The sequence below is a fragment of the Lampetra fluviatilis genome, chromosome 13 (assembly GCF_964198595.1).
Source record: "Lampetra fluviatilis chromosome 13, kcLamFluv1.1, whole genome shotgun sequence".
Classification (NCBI taxonomy): Eukaryota; Metazoa; Chordata; class Hyperoartia; order Petromyzontiformes; family Petromyzontidae; genus Lampetra; species Lampetra fluviatilis.
The window spans coordinates 180,702-200,565 of NC_136287.1; the positions used below are offsets into that span (position 1 = coordinate 180,702).

General features: G+C 49.7%; 1 protein-coding gene across 2 annotated transcripts; it reads right to left on the bottom strand.

Moving 5' to 3' along the window:
- Positions 1–595: 595 nt before the first annotated feature.
- LOC144935362 (mucosa-associated lymphoid tissue lymphoma translocation protein 1-like) lies at positions 596–19,247 on the bottom strand. 2 transcript variants are annotated; one of them, XM_078861928.1, is made up of 14 exons: positions 18,954–19,247; positions 18,678–18,820; positions 17,345–17,469; positions 16,747–16,894; positions 16,375–16,470; positions 15,808–15,843; positions 14,750–14,953; positions 13,436–13,613; positions 12,904–12,978; positions 11,252–11,394; positions 9,285–9,431; positions 6,652–6,809; positions 4,603–4,731; positions 596–4,016 (listed from the first exon to the last, which is right to left on the bottom strand). In XM_078861928.1, the coding sequence occupies exons 1-14, from the start codon at positions 19,076–19,078 to the stop codon at positions 3,612–3,614; spliced, it is 2,112 nt and encodes a 703-aa protein (XP_078718054.1). In that variant the 5' UTR covers positions 19,079–19,247; the 3' UTR covers positions 596–3,611. The 2 variants fall into 2 exon arrangements, with proteins under 2 accessions (XP_078718054.1, XP_078718053.1); XM_078861927.1 differs by having other exon boundaries at positions 16,735–16,894.
- Positions 19,248–19,864: the final 617 nt, after the last annotated feature.

Genomic DNA, 19,864 nt, shown 5'->3' on the forward strand with positions numbered 1-19,864 from the left:
CAAACTAAATGAAAAAGGTATTAGACCAGAGGACGCCTTTTGGCCTAACACCGTTTGAGACGAGGCTCAAAAGAAAGTTGTCTCTGGTGTGGACCAATCAGTTTCAAGGTCAATGCATCTATTATCAGAGTATGTTTTTTTGCATTCTGACCACAAGTATTGTGGTTAATACAGACATGATTCCTCATAAAAAAAGGTTTCAATTTGATGTTTTAACAACTTAACACCTGTTTTGTTGCCAGAAAAAAAGGGGGAAACCTATTCTTACATTTCTAAAGAAATTCGTTTTCAATTAAGATCTGAAACTGCATTGCTCGAGTGGGTTCCTAATATCGCAAAGAGCATTCCAGACGGTCGTAGAAGCACATCTAAAAGCATACGATGCAGTGACCGTCTTTGGTCGATGGTTAGCCAAAAGCCACTGTGAATATGACCGGAGTTTGCATGATGGTTTATGCCAGGGGTGGGCAAACTTTTTTCCTCGCGGGCCACAATGGGTTCTAAAATTTGACAGAGGGGCCGGGCCAGGAACAGATGGATGGAGTGTTTGTGTGAACTAATATAAATGACATGTAAAAATCATTACATGAAAGGATTTGGCCTTTAACAGGTAGCAAAGCATTTATTTGCAAGGCAATTTAACAAATTGCACGAACATGAACAATACAAAAACATGTCGTAACGTGACTGATCAAACATTATGAAAACATCTGAGGTCTGCGCCCAAACCAATTACCTCACTTGAACTTTATTATCTACATTAACAGGTTAGAGCAGCCACGCAGGCTGTGTGATGGAGATTTGGCTCCAACCTCGCTGCAGCAACACATAATCACTTTCAGTTTCAGTGGGAACAGTGTTGTTGATCTCCCATTTTTGCCAGTGCATCCAAGTCTGGAGTTATTTTGGTTGTGGCAATTCTCAGGATAGATCTGAAGTGCTGATCCGTTAACTTTGATCTGTGACGGGCTTTGTTGGCGTTCATGACGCTGAATGTCTGCTCACACACATAAGTCGAGCCAAACAAAGTCAGTATCTTCTGTGCAGTCCTCCGGAGGTTTGGAAACATGGCTCTGTTAAGTGAAGCATAAAAGTTCTCCTTTAGGACGGAGTCAGACTAAAGATCTATCAGTTCCAACTGCAGCTCCTGTGGTGCTGTTTCAGGGTCTTGTAACAGGGGACAGGACACCAGCTGAAGTGACTGTTCAATTTTTCGAAATCAGAGAACCTATGGCAGAATTCTCCGTGCAGGTCCTCAAGTGATTTGCTGTATTTTTTTGCGTTTCGCGGTGCCTCTTCCTGCATGGCAAGTGTGTGGAAATTAGCGAAAGATTTGTTCGCAATTTGTCCGGAGAAGAAAGTGAGCTTGGATTTGAAGGCTTTCACATGTTTGTACATGTCGTGAACAAACTGATCTTTCCCCTGCAGTTTCACATTCAGCTCATTCATGTGTGAAAATATGTCCACAGCAAACGCAAAGTCACTAAGCTAGTTCTTGTCGCTTAGCTCAGGGAATTCGTCAGATTTCCCCATCAACTCCAAAAATGCGATATCTTCTTTCAGCTCCCACACTCGTTGTAACACTTTCCCCAAACTTAACCGTCGGACACGAGAGTGGTACTGCAAGTCCTGATGATCCGCATCAGTTTCCTCCAGGAACGTAATAAAATGACGGTGCTGAAGTCCCCTTGCTCGTATAAAGTTCACAAGTTTTACGACTGGATTCACGACATGATTAAGCTGCAATACAGACTTACACAAGGATTCCTGATGGATGATGCAGTGAAGGAAAATAAGATCCTGGACAGGATTTTCCTTTCACTTTATCATAGATTCTTTTCAGCAGCCCAACATTTTTTACAGTTAAATTTGGCGATCCATCCGTTGTGACATTGACAAGTTTACTCCAAGGTAGCGTCATTCTTTCGATGACAGCAGATACCTGGTTATACAAGTCCTCTCCCCGCGTTGTTCCTTTCAGGGACTCCATGGTCAAAAACTCCTGTTATCGCAAAATTGTCATCAATGCCTCGGATAAAAATGAGGAGCTGAGCAGTATCTTTTACGTCCGTACTTTCATCCAGTGCTAGTGAATATAATTCAAAGGAATCAGACTTTTTGTTTAATTGACTGGCTATATTTTTATCAATCAGTTCCACACGGCGAGTCAGTCCTGCGTGATAAACTGACTTTTTCAAATTTGCTTTTGATCTCCGGACACAAGATGTCTGCTGTCTGTACCATGTATTCTTTTACAAACTTGTCTTCGGAGAAAGTGGTAATGAGTGGTAATGTTGGTGAGAAGTTTTTAAAGAAAATTTAAATGGAAGTGAATAAGGAATTATTGAAAAGTTTGTATATTTAATGATTTTTCAAACTTTAATTATGTTTTCTGTGCTTAAAACTCTTTGAAAAAACTGTGGGGTCTAGAACGGACTCGTGAAATTCGGAGAGAACTCGGAGTTAAGTTTTGTTGAATTACACAAAGCGTAACAGTTATGTATATAACTTTTGTTATATAAAATTCCTAGTAAGATATTAATTTTGTGATGTAGTCATACCCCTCCCCCTTATTCAAGCCGTAATTTAGAGAGCGAAAGCGCCGAGTACATAAATCGCTAACATAAGAACCCGTTAATCTCTTCTCGCATCATTCATACGATGATGCGGTGAAGTAAACGTTCATACGATATTACAGTGAATGCTTCCAAAAACAATACTGTACCCAAATATTACTGTTAACTTACTTTCAATAGAAACATGAATTGCTCATACGAATATTCTCTATCTCTCCCGGTCAAAGTGCGCCATCTAATGGGGAAATGGGGGCATTACAGGAGGAAGGTAAAATTTAATTTAATAATATTTGGACTTTACCGAAAGAACCAAGAAGATGAATCCCTGCAGTCACGAAAGCTTTAAATCGAAAAATGTTTGGACAAGTTCGGCGGGCCGGAATAAAAAAGCCCAACGGGCCGTATACGGCCCGCGGGCTGTACTTTGCCCATGTCTGGTTTATGCTCATTGACGAGATCAGCATTGTGGTTCATTTGTGGCAAGTATATATTACACCGCAGGGATATATGCCAATCGTTTTGCCCGTAGTGGACACTTAATGGTATTTCCCAAACCAGATGGTATCAGACAGAATGCCTATTCATTGCAATGTCATGGAAAAGTTCAGGGCTGAATTAACTAGTTTCGCACCCGGCACACCTCATCCAGTATATCTGGCACAGTCGACGTTTTAATAACACCGAGCTCGAGAAGAAATCGAGTGAGGACACACAGAAAAACCCTTTCACATCCCTAATTTTATGTGGAAACGAGTACACAGCCATGACGCGCGATGGTGGAAGTGGCTACCAGAGTTTCCCTTTCACGATTTCAGTGGCAACTCCACCGTGACGAAGCCTGGCTCCATCTCTCAGCATGGGGGGAGGGGGGGGCAGAAGAGCTGTCATGTGGGAGACACCATAGCAATGATTCACCGCCAAGGAGAGTGAACCTGGATGGGCAAAAGGTGGGGCATGACCCACTAGGGCCCACCCCAGGTCTTCCTGAGTACCGGCCCTGACCGCGAGACGCGCGGCGAGGGTTGCGGTCCAGCCTTAACCATCACCGTCCCTCGACTCGGATAGCCGCCATGCCACATCCCAGCGGGGGGACGGTGCATTCGACAGCGGTGACTGCGGCAGTGGTGATGACACAAGACCGGCGTGGTGATGATCGTACGGACCCCAGCTCCATGATTCCGTGCGACCGGGTGATTTAGCCACCCCAAACCCCGCTGAGGACGGGAGGGAGGGGGACCTGATGGCACAGTCGGTGAAGGGAGCAGCCGGCCGTGCGAGCGGCGAGATGGGGGACGCAGGGAGCGTGAGGTTCGGCGTGTGCGGTGGCAGTGCGGAACCAAGCTGGGCGGCCAGCGGAGTGCCGATGTCCAGGGCCCAAGTCTCCATTATGTCCATCTCCCCATAGTGGCATTCGAGGACTATGGAGAAGGTCAGCGATCCCTGCGACAGAGACGCGTTCACTCGGCTCATAGTGACCGCACCCGGTGACACAGCGCCCTGGGGCAGCGCCGTCAGTAGGGGCGGTGTGGGTTGGGTGGTTGTTGTGGGTGGAGTTGGCGGTGTGGGCGGTGTTGTTGGTGTGGTTGGTGCGGTTGATGTGCGCGGTGTGATTAGTGTGGGTGGGTGGATGCAGTTGGCGGCATGAGCGGTATGGACGGTGTTGTTGGTGTGATTTGTGTGGGTTTTGTAGATGGTGTTGATGGTCCAATTGGTGTGTGCTGTGTAAATGGTGTGTGTGGTTTGATGGGTTTGGTTAGTGTGAGCAATGTGGTTGGTGTGGTGTGAGCGGTGTGATTGGTGTGGTTGGTGTGAGCGGTGTGGTAAGTGTGAGCACTGTGGTTTGTGTGAGTGGTGTGGTTGGGTGTTTAATATGAGCAGTATGGTTACTTTGGCTGGTCTGAGGGGTATGGTTGGTGTGGGCAGTGTGGTTTGTGTGAGCGGTGTGGTTGTTTTGGTTGGAGGGAGCGGTGTGGGCGGTGTGGTCTGTGTGGTTTGTGTGAGCGGTTTGGGCAGTGGGTGTGCTCACCCGCAGGTGCTGCAGTCCTGTGACACGTGTGGAGAAGCACGGCTCTGCCGGGCGGTGAGGTACCGATCCCACGCTGCCGGACACCTCCAGGCTACTCAGATTGCTTATCTTGGCATCCACTTCCAGCTCCTGCCATAAACGTCCACGTGTGCGTGGGTGTGCGTGTGTGGGCGTGCGTGAGGAGCAGTAGTGTAGCAGTTAGCGTAATGCACTACGAACTTGGCGACCCGAGTCTTATTCCAGCACCAATGACTATTAACTGAGCTGGTCTTGGGCCTCCCCTAGGGCGAACTCAAAATGAGTACCTGGTGCGGTGTGTAAACATCACCACTGGGGAGACAAAGGCGGCCAGGCGTGGTGCTAGCCACCCACCCCCTTGTGTGTCATGCTGGCCTTCATAGGTGCAAACTAACATGACCTGCCCCAAGAGTCTGTTAAAGGCTACACGGGAGATCTTTGTCTGTGCGTGTGGATTTACATGTGACGAAGTCACTATTATTCTGACTCCCTGGATCCTGTCCTGATGGCGTCAGATGCAGTTTCACGTGAAGCATCTCGTATCGAATCGCTGCTAAATATGGCCGTGAGGATTGCCCTCTTACCGGTGAGTGAGCTGAAACAATCATAACCGGCGACCCGTTGTCACATCAATTGTGCACCACGCGGCAACTGAATTTGGCCAGATCATTACGTGGCCCAATCCAAACATCTATTCTGGATTAATAACCTAAGTCACTACACAGCGATGTTCCAGTAGATTTGTGTAACTAGGTGAAAGCTCAAGAGACCAGGAAAAGCCTCATTTGCAAGAGTGGCCTGGGGAATTTGTCTGCTGCCAGTCTGTGTAAAGGTGGACAATCCAGTAGATCAACGATTATCCGGATGCTTCGGGGGGAAGGGGGAGCCAGATTTTCAAAAAATCCGGATATATAATCACATGATTAAATATAGCTTTTTTTGCACATTCTTGTTTAACATTATGCTTAAGGTGTTGTGTATATGCTTTTTAGAGTTTTAAATTAGTTTCCTATTTGAAATTGGCATAAATAAACATACAAATAGACAATAATAAATATCCTCCTGCAAAAAGTTACTGCATTTACTATACCGTACTTACCACACCAATCTCGAAGACTCTGCATGGAGTAATGTATGTACTGGGCTGTTTCAAAAACCACTCATCTGACGATCGCTTGACTGATGCAGCCTTTAGATCGGTGCTCCGGCGAACGCCGAATTACATGCACTTTTCGCCGGATTGCACAAAAAAATTTCAGTTTTAATTTCTGTACCTATTTTTCATGAAACATTTATATACGTGCAGTATTTTCATTGCTTAAGTTGTATGTAGTGTATAATATACTGTTTATATTTGACATTTAAATCAAGCATTGTTACTTTTTTTGTCACGCACATGGCGTCGATCGCCAGACTGGTACAACCTTTGGAGCGGTTTTGCCGGTTTTGCCTGATGGGCCTGGGACCGCCGGATAATGTTGGAAGCTGAATAATAAGACACCAGATAATCGATCATCAACTGTAACTCTGTCTGGTGGTGTCTGGTGAAGTGCTGTCCTAGCCATGATTCACAATGGCCTACCAGGTGCTGGTCGTCAAAGCAGAATGGTCACGAGTTGTGTTTTTGATAGAGCCGCCCGCCTGTACACCGGGGGATTTCAGAGCAATTAACATCTGCTAATCTCAACACATCTCAAAGGGAATCCCCAGTGGCCATTAGGGGGCTATGATTGCTGCTGTGTGTGATCCCAACTGCGTAATTTTCAGTCTCATTTTTGAATTTGGTAAATTTGGACTGTGACCCTGGCACACAATCGCCTTCTCTTGTGAATAACATCACGGGATCCTGAACGTCCACGGTGAAGCAGACGGCGCGGAGTATTATTGCAGTTAATACACAACCGCAGTACTAGTCAGGGTGGCTGCCGGAATCAAACCGTGTAGCTCTTCAACATGCGGGGAACACGCTGCTGTGTTGCCGGGTTGCCGCGTGGCCGCTCGGCGCATGCGAGTGGCCGTCACACTACTCACGTCCGGCAGGTCGGTGACATATGCGCGGCACGAAACCACGCCAGCGCCGCGCTCCAGGACGCGTGCGTAGATCATCAGCACGTTGGAGAACTCGGCAGCAAAGCCCAGGTGCACAAGGCAGCCCGAGTCAAACTCGCGCGTGCGGCTGGGGGGTAGCTCTGAGGGCACCGAGAGGGGCATGGGAGTCAGTGACAGAGGATAATCTCAAAGGGGGGGGGGCAAGCGGTCTTCAAATTTAAAGCTTTTAATTTGAGCCCTACACCAATAAATAACAAACATACATTGTTGCATTCTTTCTGGTTGAAGGCTCTACCAGGTGCTGCCTGTTTAATCTCATCTATGCTGTGTTCAACCACCACCCTGCAGGTCACAGCAAGACACCCACTCATCCAACAACAACAACCACCATTCGCCACTAATTGGCGGTGACGTCACCACGGCGCTTGTGCCAGGCTAAGTGCACGTTGAGGCCACGTGAAGTGTCGAACGCCCGCTGGCAGTAGGTTACGGGGCAGATCCAGGTGCACCGGGTCGACTGACTGAGATGACTGGCCGATCCACCACCTGTACCCCGTACTGTGCCAACTTGCTCTACTTTAGCCACCCGGTGCTCCGCTCGTTGTTGTGAGCATCACTTCTCCGCCCTCCGTTGTTGTTGGAGGGCGACTGCCTCCAACTGCCCAGTAGCATCCTTCACGATCCTCCTCCACAGAGGCCGATCTTGACACCGCTGGTACCAGTCATCGGCAAGTCCACTCAGCTCCACATCCTCCTGTACTATATCACTCCATCTCTTCTCTAGCCCGTGCCGCGCCCGTTTAGCCCCCTCAATCTGGCCGAACAAAAGCTGTTTAGGCATGCGGTGGCTGGGCATGCGGGCTACATGACCCAGGCAACGCAGCCTTGCCCGCCTGAGGAGCTCACCGATGGGACTTTTCCAGATCTTTCAAGGATTTGTGAGCTCCTCACACAACCCAACCTGGTTAAACCCAGGATGGATCATAGGCAGGCCAGCCTAAATGTTTCTAACCGGTGAAGATGTTCCATTAGGGGGGTCCACGTTTCGCAAGCGTAGAAAAGGTAGGGCATAACTGTGGCCGAGAAGACCTGAAGCTTCATGTGGAGCGACAGACCAGCTAGCTTCCACACATTATGCAACTGATGAAAAGATAATGCCGCTCGACTGATTCGGAGTGAGACCTCTGCTGTCAAACGGAGCCGCTCATGAGCACACTGCCCAGGTATGGGAAGCTCTCCACTCTCTCCACAACTGTCCCATCACCAATTGGGAGTTGTGGGGGTGGAGTGTCCAATGGTACAAAATACCCAGGCAGGTGCTTAGTTTTGGTGGGGCTAATGATAAGGCCCCACCTCTTAGTGGCATGCTCCAGATTCAGCAGCAGCGCCTCAACTCCTCCTCTGAGTGAGCAGCAATTACCAGATCATTGGCATACATAACATGGTTGACCAATAGGGAGCCATCCCTTGACCGCACCTGGGCATCGATCAGCCTCCCATTGCATCTGTACCAGATGGAAATTCCTCCAGTACAGCAATCAAAGTCTTCACAAACTACGTGGTCGAAATAGATGTTAAATAATGTAGGAGCCAGAGGACATCCCTGTCGCACCCCAAGGTGAACAGGGAATGGCTCCGACTCCCGGCCACGTAGTTTTACCCGGGCCCGCTCACCATCAACAAGGTCCTTAATGATAGTGAGCAGAGTCAGGGACTCTGAAAGCACGAAGAACAACCCAGATCCCAGGCCTACTGATGGTATCATAGGCCTTGACCAGATCAATAAAGCAGAGATGTAAGTCTTGTTACAATTCCCTACATCTGTGCAGGACCGCCCTTTCCTGAAACCACATTAGGGCTCTGCAAGCCTCTCCTCAGCGTGCCTGGCAAGGCGATGTTGAATAATTCTTGCCAGGACCTTTCCCGGAACATTGAGAAGTGAGATGCCCCTGTAGTTGTTACAATCTGTGCGGTCCCCCTTCTTAAAGAGGGGGACCACCAGGGCATCCTTCCAATCCTGAGGAACCCGTCCAGTGGTCCAGACTGTTGTTATGATGTCATGTAGGGCACTCTGTGCACAAACGCCACCCTTGCTCAGCATTTCGCTTGGGAGATCATCTCTGCCCGGTGCCTTTTCTGGTCTCATTCTCTGGATCGCCTTCAGGACATCCTCAACAGATGACATCTCAGCTAGCCACTCACAGGGGGTGATTTCTTCCTCCAATATTTGAGGCACCGCACTCACTCATCCAATCATTTACTCACCCACACACTCACTCGACTACTCACTCACCCACTCACTGGCACCATCACTCACTCACCAACTCACTCACCCCCTCCTTCACCGATTCACCGACTATCCCACTCACTCACTCACTTACTCACCACACTGCAGGTCACCTCACTTCTGTTCCTTCCCTTGAACTGCTTCACTGTGGAATTCCCTTCCATCATCTCTTCCCCAAGCTCTTGTCATAACTAACCTTGCTCAAGTCAAAAAACATGTAACACTCTTCTCTATTAAAACTGTGATGGTGCTATCTGTTGCTGGCTGCTTGACGTTGTGAGTCCCTGGGCCTGCGCTAGGCCACTGTGCTCTAAAACGCGCATGGTACCGTGCGCCTGCGCCCAGCGTTGGTAGATGGAGCGCGCAGGGAAGCCCTGGGCAGGTCTGCGGGGGTCGGTGAGGGCACGCCGCTCAGACAAGCTGCTCCGGATCTCCAGCGCCTGCCTCCCGCGTGCCAGATTACAGCGGCCCATGTCTGTGCGCATGCAGAGAAGGAGATCCCCACCTAAAGCCTGAACAGACCTTGGTGAGCGAGTGACTATGAAGCCCAACACGGCGCACGAGGGAGCGGTGTGGTCGGCACCACGCACAGGCGCATATCTATCCAGATACAGGCAGGCAATCCCCAATTTTATGACGTTACAATGCGTTCCTGGAAACCCCGTCGTAAATCAGACCCTATTCCTGGTGGTCCCCCGCTTTAAGAAGAGGGACCGCACAGACTGTAACAACTATTCCCATCGACAGTCAAAACAGTAGAAACATAATTTTTCCTTTTATCAGCAATATTTAACAGGGGTTAAGAGGTAAAAAAATCCACAAAAACACTTGAGAATAACAAAAGCTTCATGCCAAGTCACATCGGAAAGCAGACCAACTCTGTTCAAATGTGTTCAGAGTCACATCGGAAGATGCGTCGTCAATCATGTTTTTGCATCATAAATCGAACCATGATGGCATTATATAACGTCGTAAATGTGGATCGTCGTAAACCGGAGACCACCTGTACTAAGGCTGAGTCAACCTCGGGGAGGCCCAGGACCTGTTCAGATATTCGTCACCGATGTTAGCCGTGAGCGGGAATTGTTGTGGAGAAGATAAGTAACAAAATCAATAAACAGACAATTGCCAGCCTCCTTCACATAGCTCATCTATTGAGTTACATTCTACATGATGACAATAATGATTGCTTTGCGTTGTGTGTTGTAAATTCTTTGGGTCTTTCAGTAAAGTCATGTAGGTAGGTTCAAATTAATACAAATAAAATAAGCAAAAAAAACTAAGAGGTTTTGATCGCAACACAAGCGGTCGTCATCAGGCGGATAGAAAAGGGGGGTAAGCCTCGAATGCAACTGTTTAGAAAGGTTTAAAAGTGGGCGTAGCCCAAGTGTAGTTTTGCATTGAACTAGGACCCATATCTACCAGAAAGGGTCCTTACCTATAAACAACTGGCCATTCACCAGCATTGGTTCAAGCATGCCTGACTGCTGAGGAGACATTGAATGGCAAAACTAGTCCAGAGTTTGCTTGTGTTGAACCAATGATGCTGGAATTATGCACTGAGGGGATGTGTAGAAAAAAACGAGAATATTTTTTGCGTGGAGGGACTGAAATGGGACGGAATCAGGCACCTCATCTACTTGTTGATTGTGTGGTAGCTGGGGCGAGGACGAGGAGAGCAGAACGAGTGCCACACGGGCACGGAGGAGGTGGATGCAGCGACTTCCAGTGTGAAAGTGGATGCATGTTCACATGCATGTATACGCGTGTGTGTGGGAAGCGGTAGTGTAGTGGTTAGTGCGCTGCGCTACGAACCCGGCGGCTGGAATTCGATTCCCGCTCATGGCCAACACCAGTGGCGATTATATGAACCAGTCCTAGGCCTCCCCTAGGTCGACTCAGCTTCAAATGATTACCTGATGCGGTGTGTAAAAATCATTACCACTGGGGAGACAAAGGTGGTCAGGCATGGTGCTGGACACCCACCCCCTCGTGTACCGTGTCAGTCTTCGCAGGTGCTCGTTAACAGCACTTGCCCCAACAGCCTGTTAAGGCTATACAGAGGATCTTGTCTTTGTTAGCATGCACTCAAAGTGCACCTGGCCTGGCACAAGTGCCGTGGTGACGTCACCGTCATTTAGTGGCGATTGGCGGCTGTTGTCATGTGTGTGCACCCTTATAGGGTCCCCTGACAATGTGTGTCCAGGCCCTGGTGTGGGCTGATCATGAGGATCGGTGAGTGAGCAGTCAGTTCTAGAGTACCGGGGAGCACTTGCCCGTGGCACTGCACCGTACCTTCGGCGACGCTATCCAGCATCGCCGTCACCTTGCGGTCCTCCAGCAGCCGCTCCTTGAGGAAGCGCATGAAGAGGCCATTTGCCACGCCGGCCTTCTCCCCTGGGCCCACGTCCAGCTCGTAGGCCTCTGCATCCTGGCAGCTAGTACATGGGAGGGAAGGTGACCACATGCAACTCTGTTAATGCCCCCAATGCCTGAAATTCCAATTCGTCAAAAATGTCCATGGTTACTTTCCCCAATGTGTGGTCGAGCTTTCGATTCTGCATGATAACTTCAGCAGTTGCACTTGCCTGTTGACTCAATGCAATAAGCACCCTGAATCCAGGCTGATAGTTCTGTAACCAGTGACGAACTTATGGGTAATTATTTTTTATAATTACTTTATTTGTTAAATGGGTTGTTCGACAAACTGTATACTTGCTAGATTTGCAATGTGACGACTTAGTGTTATTTTGCCGTGCGATTTCATTGGCCCATTTGGGACTGGGTCCAAAAAACAAATTGGCCGGTGAGGAAGAATCTTTGGGGCTGCCGAATATGAGGACTTAATGCCAACTGAGATAGTAAATAAGCAATGACGCGCACACATTAGAGGTAGTACTGTAAAATTATTAAATTTTACAAAATCTATTCTTTTTACTCTGATCACATTTGCAATTTCCCCACACAAACCAGCCCATTGACCTACGGAATGGACTGGCTCACCGGGCATTTGCCTAGACTGCCCTTTGGCCAGTCTGGGCAAATGTAACTTAATTGTAACGTAATTGTAACTTAATGTAACTTAATTCTACTGTGAACGGAATTTTGTCAGAGCCGACTTTCATTACAGTACATTTACTAAATGTGATATTGTTAATGTTGTACACTGTTTTTAATTGTTTATTTAATGCACTTTTTTTGATCTGAATTCTATTTGGTCTTGACTCATTGGTTGTCTTTGCTCTGATTCTATTTGCTTCATTGCTGTACTGTACTCTTTTGTCACTGTGGTGACCCAGGTCATTTTGCAAATTAGACTTATCCTTACACATAATTTGAAACTTGAACCCTTTCCTTAAGCAGGAGCATTTGCCGTCATAGATCACCCTAGGGTCACCACCTGTCTGGGTCGGACCTAGATACGAGGCTCCGATTTGGCATCTGTGTTCTGGTGGTAGCAACTGACTGTACTGAGATCTGGCACCGGGATTGCTGTGTTGGACTCTCATGCAGTGACTACGCAGCTCTGGTAGACCCAAGCCGACAGAGATAATTGTCCGGGTTTGCTCTGTGGTTGGGAAGGGGCCAACTCTAATTCTAGATTTGAAGCTTTCGTGACTGCAAGGAATCATATTCTTAGGTTTTTTTCGGTAAAGTCACGTAGGTAAAACACCAACTCTAGTTCCTACGCTTCACGACACTCCCCTCAATGTGTTCCCCTCCGTAAGTAGCCCCCTCCCGTGTTCCTCCCCTGCTTTCGCACCTATGACTGCCCTCCCCTCCCGTGACGGTTCTCATGTGACTGCTCTCCTATGACTGCATGCACTCCCCTCCCATGACCACTCTCACGTTTGCCCTCCCCTCCCGTGACTGCTCTGTATCTGCCCTCCCCTGCCGTGACTGCTCTCCCATCACTGCACGTACTCCCCTCCCGTGACCATTCTCACGTGGCGTATCCGAACACGATGTTGGCCGTCACCTCCAGTGTCTCCACGGGTGGCACCGTGCACTCATGCACGTTGCTGCACCCAACACACACAGGGCACCGCACACCAAACGAAACACACCGCACCACACACCACACCGCAGTGTTTAGTGCACTGTGCTAGAAACCAGGCGACCCAGGCGCAATTCCTTGTCATGCCCAAATTTAGTTACAAATATCTGAAATGGTCTCCCCTATGTCAACTCAGCCTTAAATGAATACCTGATGGCAAAGTGTAAACATCGGCACTCTGAAGACAAAGGCGGCTAGGCGTGGTGCTGGCTACCCTCCTCATTTGCACGCTGGCATTAACAGCTGCTTGCTAACAGCACTTGCCCCAACAAGTCTGTTGCTTTGTATATTGTGTGTATGGGTGTATATGGGATTTATGGGTAAAACATAAAACACTAAACAATGACCCAGAAACACGATTGCCGTCGGGTCACAAAGCACCGCACCGGACAAATGAGATGGCACCACTGCGGCGCACGTACCGCTTGCGGCACATGTCGAGCAGCAGCACGTTGAGGCCGGTGCGCCGGGCCTGCATGCCCCGCAGGATGGTGGTAGCGCTGAGCGCGTGCTCGCTTAGGTAGGGCCTCGGCGCATCGACGGGGACCAGATAGCTCTGCCCATAGTTCTCAAAGCCGTGACCCGCGAAGTAGAGCAGACCTGTCAGCATGGAGACGCGAATTATCATTCTGAGTAAAATATATATGTTGAACTTCTTTCGCATTGTACGTAGCCAACTATGCAAATCGAAGATGCGGAGGAAGGACAACAAACTAAACAGAAAAGAAATTAGTTTTCAATCTAGATTTGAAAGTGCATCGCTCCAGTGGCTTCTTAATATCAGAGAGAAGAGCATTCCAGACAGCTGCAGAAGCGCATTTGAAAGCGCATGATGCAGTGACCATCTTTGTTCGATGGTTAGCCAAAAGCCTCTGCGAGGATGACCGGAGTTAGCATGATGGTTTATGTTCCTTGATGAAATCAGCAAGGTTTTGTGGTTCATTTGTGGCAAGCACATTGTGTGTAATGAGTGCGACCTTATAAGTGCCATGTAGTTCTGCGTTAAACTCAGTGCCGTATCTTAAACAAGGGGTCCATGCCTATCCTATATGTCAGTTCACCAGCATTGGTTCAAGCACGCCTTACTCTGCTAATGAGAAACTAAGTTTGAAGTTAATTTGTGTAACCAGGTGAGACCTCAAGAGACCAGGATGAGTCACATTTACACGAGTGACCTGGGTCACCGCAATGACAAAAGAAAAACAAAAACAGTACAGCAATGAAGCAAGTAGAAATCAGAGCAAAATCAATTGTATCCCATGAGATTGCACAAACACAAATCTATGTTTAATAATAAATTCCCTGTAGCATGAGTCGGCATGGCAAGATTGTGCTTTGACTGATCACAGCATAAGTACAATGTGAATTTACAGAAATATGAACGAGATACAGGGTGACTATTGTACTCATGTGTGAACAGATGAGGGAATACGAGCCAAATGCAAATCCTTAGTGATTGTCAAAATCTGTCCAGAGTTTGCTTGTGTAAAGGAAGAGGCATCGTCTGCTTATTCATCGTGTTACTTATATTCTCCACAGCAACACGAGTGATGGCTTCGTGTTGTGTGTTGCATAACACATGTTGCAGGGTGTCACTGTGCTGGGTGCCAGCATTAGAAATGCAGGGTGTCACTGTGCCTGGTGCACTGTGTCACTGTGCTGGGTGGAGCTGTGCCATGTGTCAGAGCTGGTGCTGACGGGTGCTGCTGCAGGGTGCTGCCGCAGGGCGCACACACCGTACACGCCCTCGTCCAGCAGCTCAAGGAACCGCGCCACGGCCAGCCGCATGTGCTGGAGGTCGAGGTCAATGAGGGTCACGACCCGGAAGTCGAGCACACGGAGCAACGACGTGAGGTCACGGGCGTCGACCAGGGGGGCGCGGAGGGCGGTGTGGTTTCGGTAACTCAAGTTGCCGATCACCAGCGCCACCTTCTCCGTTGCTGTGATGACAAAAGAAATGCGCACGCAATGAGCCGCTGCTGCTGCCGGCCTAGCAGAGATGGCATTGTACTGGCATTCAAATGTACGCTGTGCAACCAGGTGGGCAGCACTGAAAAGACCTGGATTAGTTTCATTTGCAAAACAAATAAAATAAAATACAGCAATGAAGAAAATGGGAAATCGGAGCAAAATAACTATTGGACAAACATAAATCAGCGTTCATAATCAACGTTTTTGGGTTAGATCGCGATCTAACCCAAAAACGTTGATTATGAATAATATCGGTCGCGAAAGCCTACGTGTTAAACATAAATCAGTGTTACATAATAAATTATCTGCAGCGCAAGTTGGATCCGGCAGATTGTGTTTAGACCAATTACAGCACAATTACAATTAACTTAAAGAAGCATTAAACAGACGTAGGGTGTCTACGGTATTGTGCTAATTTGTACACAAACAATGACATAAGAGTCAAATACAGTGCATATAGCAGTAACGTGGAAGTCTTCACAGCTGGAGGTAGGATTTATTATTGATTTCCTAGTTAGACCACGTGACGATCTGGCCAGATGTGGTCGTATGGACCAGCCGCCACCTGATGCAGCCAAATACAATTGTCAGAGAACAGAGAATCGTTCTTTAGCTCACGGGTGAGTGAACTGACACAAAAGTGAGTGGTGCACATTAAGCAGTTTGCAGATGTGACAACTGTATCTGTTTGGCTGTGCAGGGTGATGGAGGGTTTACACGATAACATTTGGCCAGATTACGTGGCCTAGTACAAAAAATCTGTTTGAATATAAACACAATCCAACATGCACTGCATCTTACAATGACACGCACTAAACCTTACCATAAAACGTGGTCTGGAAGGAACTTGACTCCGCATCTGAAAGTATAGGAACCATTAATTAACCAATGCTGGTACTGCCAAATATTATCGGCAACGGTCTTCTCTGTTAGTTATGGGTCATAGTTCAACCCAAAATTAAACAATACAAAGAACAGAATAATTACTAGGATCATTGTAGGGAAAATAACAAAATAAGTAAGCAGACAATACGTCTCCTGTTCACCATGCAAAGGATCAAGCAAGCCCAACTGCTATTGAGACACCAAATGTCAAAACCTGTCCAGCATTGGTGTTGGTGTTGGACCAATGCTGCTGAAATGATGCAGCTATGGAAGGCCACGTGACTGACAGGATGTGTATAAAATACTTAAAATGTTTACGTGGAGAGACAAACAAGGGAAGCAGGCGAATTGTCTGCCTCCGCAACCACGCTATCGCAAATGGAGGTCGCGGATATGGTGGTAGGCTGCGCATTACTGAAGGAGCCTCATGCTGCAGACTGTGCGACGCTGGGGCTATGTTGCGCAAAGCTGCTCTGACAGTGGCGTGCAACCTGGCGGATTGTACCGAGGGGTAAGAAGGGCGACTGTGAGGGGCTCTGGGGACCCCAGGCCTGCGTGGCCCCCGTGGCCTCCGAGTGCTCCACAGGACCAGGTCTTTTTTCTGCATGCGCACACACAAAGACAAACGTCATGTTAGCTAGCACCTATTTAGGTTGACACTACACACGAGGAGGAGGTTGGTCAGTTTCATGCCTGGCCACCTTTGTCTCCCTCGTGCCTATGTTTTCACACAGCACCGGGTACTCATTTCGGACCGAGTCCGACGAAGGGGAGGCCCAGGCCGGAGTTCAGATGTTTTGCACTGGTGTTGGCAGTGAGTGGGAACTGAACTTGGGTCGCCGGGTTCGTAGTGCTGCGCTCTAACCGTGGCAATGACCTGGCGTCGTTTGGTCGCCCAGCACCCTCAGCCTGATCCAGTCGGTGAAGCCGTAGCTGATTTCGTTGTGAACGCGGCATGTGTAGTGACCGGCGTCACGCGGCAACACGGACGCCAGCAGCAACTCAGGGCCCACGGCGTCCGGGATCTGACGAGGCAAAGGGGTCGGCAACAGTGAAGTTCATATATGGGAAGGGGGAGGCATTGTCTGCATATTCATTGTGTTACTTATATTCTCCACAACGACGCTCATGATTATCTTGTGTTGTGGCAGTTCACCAGCGTTGGCTCAAGCAAGCCTGACTCTGCTGATGAGACACTGAATGTCAAAACCGGTGCAGAGTTGAACCAACGCGGCTGGCATGAAGCACTCCCAGAAGGGAGGTCGTGTGGCTGATGGTACGTGTACTAAACACTGTACTTGTATTTTGTGGAGGGGCAGCTATGGTAAGGAGGGGGCGTCTTGTTTGCTCGCCCGTGTTGTGATTTCTGCGTGTCGGTGCGCACGTTGGCGTTCATCCGTGGCGTACCGCAAACACATTGGCAATGCAATCATGCGCAGTGCGGTGGACACACATGGTGCCAACGCGGGACTCGCCTCGTGTTTGCCGTGGAACCAGGTGAACCGTGGTGGGGGGTTGCCACGTGCACGGCACCCCAGAGTGACGGACTCTCCCCGCCAGGCCTGCTGTGACTCCGAGCACCACTCCACAAACACCGGTTCTATCGGTACGCAGCCACGCACGGCACGCAAGCTTCACTCGTCTATCCCTCCACCTGTCACAATGTCATCTCGTCCACAGTGTTCAACCACGAGCACTGCAGGTCACAGCAATACACTCACTCAAACGCTGACTCGCTTGCTCTCCCACCCACTCACTCACCCACTCATTCACTCACCCACCTACACACTCACCCACTCATTCACTCACCCACCGACACACTCACCCACTCATTCACTCACCCACCTACACACTCACCGACTCATTCACTCACCCACCTACACACTCACCCACCTACACACTCACCCACTCATTCACTCACCCACCTACACACTCACCCACCTACACACTCACCCACCTACACACTCACCCACTCATTCACTCACCCACCTACACACTCGCCCACTCATTCACTCACCCACCTACACACCACCCACCTATACACTCACCCACCTACACACTCACCCACCTACACACTCACCCACTCATTCACTCACCCACCTACACACTCACCCACCTACACACTCACCCACTCATTCACTCACCCACCTACACACTCACCCACTCATTCACTCATTCACTCACCCATCGAAACACTCACCCACTCATTCACTCACCCACTCATTCACTCACCCACCTACACACTCACCCACCTACACACTCACCCACTCATTCACTCACCCACTCATTCACTCACCCACCTACACACTCACCCACTCATTCACTCATTCACTCACCCACCGAAACACTCACCCACTCATTCACTCACCCACTCATTCACTCACCCACCTACACACTCACCCACCTACACACTCACCCACTCATTCACTCACCCACTCATTCACTCACCCACCTACACACTCACCCACTCATTCACTCATTCACTCACCCACCGAAACACTCACCCACTCATTCACTCACCCACTCATTCACTCACCCACCTACACACTCACCCACTCATTCACTCACCCACTCATTCACTCACCCACTCATTCACTCACCCACCTACACACTCACCCACCTACACACTCACCCACTCATTCACTCACCCACTCATTCACTCACCCACCTACACACTCACCCACTCAACCATTCTGTACTGCAGACCACCAAACTTCCTCACACTGCTCCAACTTGTAAATCAAGCAGCCATGCCAGAAGGTCCCCTGTGCCAGAAGGTCAACAACAACAACTGTGGCACGGACTCACCCTGCCCGAGGGCCCTGGCCGTGTCGTCGTGTCCCATGGCCCCCAGGGCCCGTGCCAGATCGGACACCCGCACCCCGCGGGCCCCCAGAGCCGACAGGAGGCGCGCCGAGGGGCCCGGCTCGCCGATCTCCAGTTCGTCCTCCCTGCGCAGACGCCGACACTCGACTCAGAGGAGCTCAACGTCGATACATCAAACCATGGTGGCGATGCCAGGAGGGGGAGGGGGGGCATACACACGTCAACACGGAGGGGATCCCGAGGCGCAGGGCTTCCTACCGGAGGCTGTGAGCGCGGGCGAGGCCTCGCCAGGCCCGGCCCCCGTTCGCGTCGAGGAGCGCGCAGAGCCGCGCAGCGACTCCCGGGGAGAGGCCGTCCAGCCCGGCCGCGTCACTCAGCTCCATGAGACCCCCTCTCTCGGGACCCCTCTCGGGACCCCCTCTCTCGGGACCCCCTCTCTCCGGAGCGCAACGCGAAGACTCCCCGGCTCCTTCTTGCCGGCGGCTACCCGCAGCCCGTGCCCTCACAGGGGGGAAGCGCAGCGAGGAGCAGCCAGGGGAAGCTATAGACACGAAGAGTGGGAGGGGGGGAAGCGAGGGAGTCGGCAGGAGTCGTTTCCGCGTTGCGGCTTCTCGCCGCGGCCTCAGAGCGCGACCTCGTGGCAACAGCGCGCCACTACCCACAGCGCCAACATTGCTCCTGTACTAACACTGGAACTAACACTACCCACAGCGCCAACATTGCTCCTGTACTAACACTGGAACTAACACTACCCACAGCGCCAACATTGCTTCTGTACTAACACTGGAACTAACATTACCCCCAGTGCCAACGTTGCTCCTGTACTAACACTGGAACTAACATTACCCCCACTACCAACATTGCTCATGTACTAACACTGGAATCAACACTACCCACAGCGCCAACGTTGCTCCTGTACTAACACTGGAACTAACACTACCCCCAGTACCAACATTGCTCCTGTACTGACACTGGAACTAACACTATCCACAGCGCCAATGTTGCTCCTGTACTAACACTGGAACTAAAACTGCCCATAGTGCCAACATTGCTCCTGTACTAACACTGGAACTAACACTACCCACAGCGCCAACGTTGCTCCTGTACTAACACTGGAACTAAAACTGCCCATGGTGCCAACATTGCTACTGTACTAACACTGGAACTAA

Excerpts from the sequence above, each read along its gene's own strand:
- LOC144935362 (XM_078861927.1), bottom strand. The coding sequence starts at position 19,078 with ATGGAGCTGAGTGACGCGGCCGGGCTGGACGGCCTCTCCCCGGGAGTC. Across the intron at positions 18,821-18,953 it reads GCCCGCGCTCACAGCCTCCG|GGAGGACGAACTGGAGATCG; the intron begins GTAGGAAGCCCT and ends GCGTCTGCGCAG. Across the intron at positions 17,470-18,677 it reads GGCCAGGGCCCTCGGGCAGG|AACCGGTGTTTGTGGAGTGG; the intron begins GTGAGTCCGTGC and ends GCGTACCGATAG.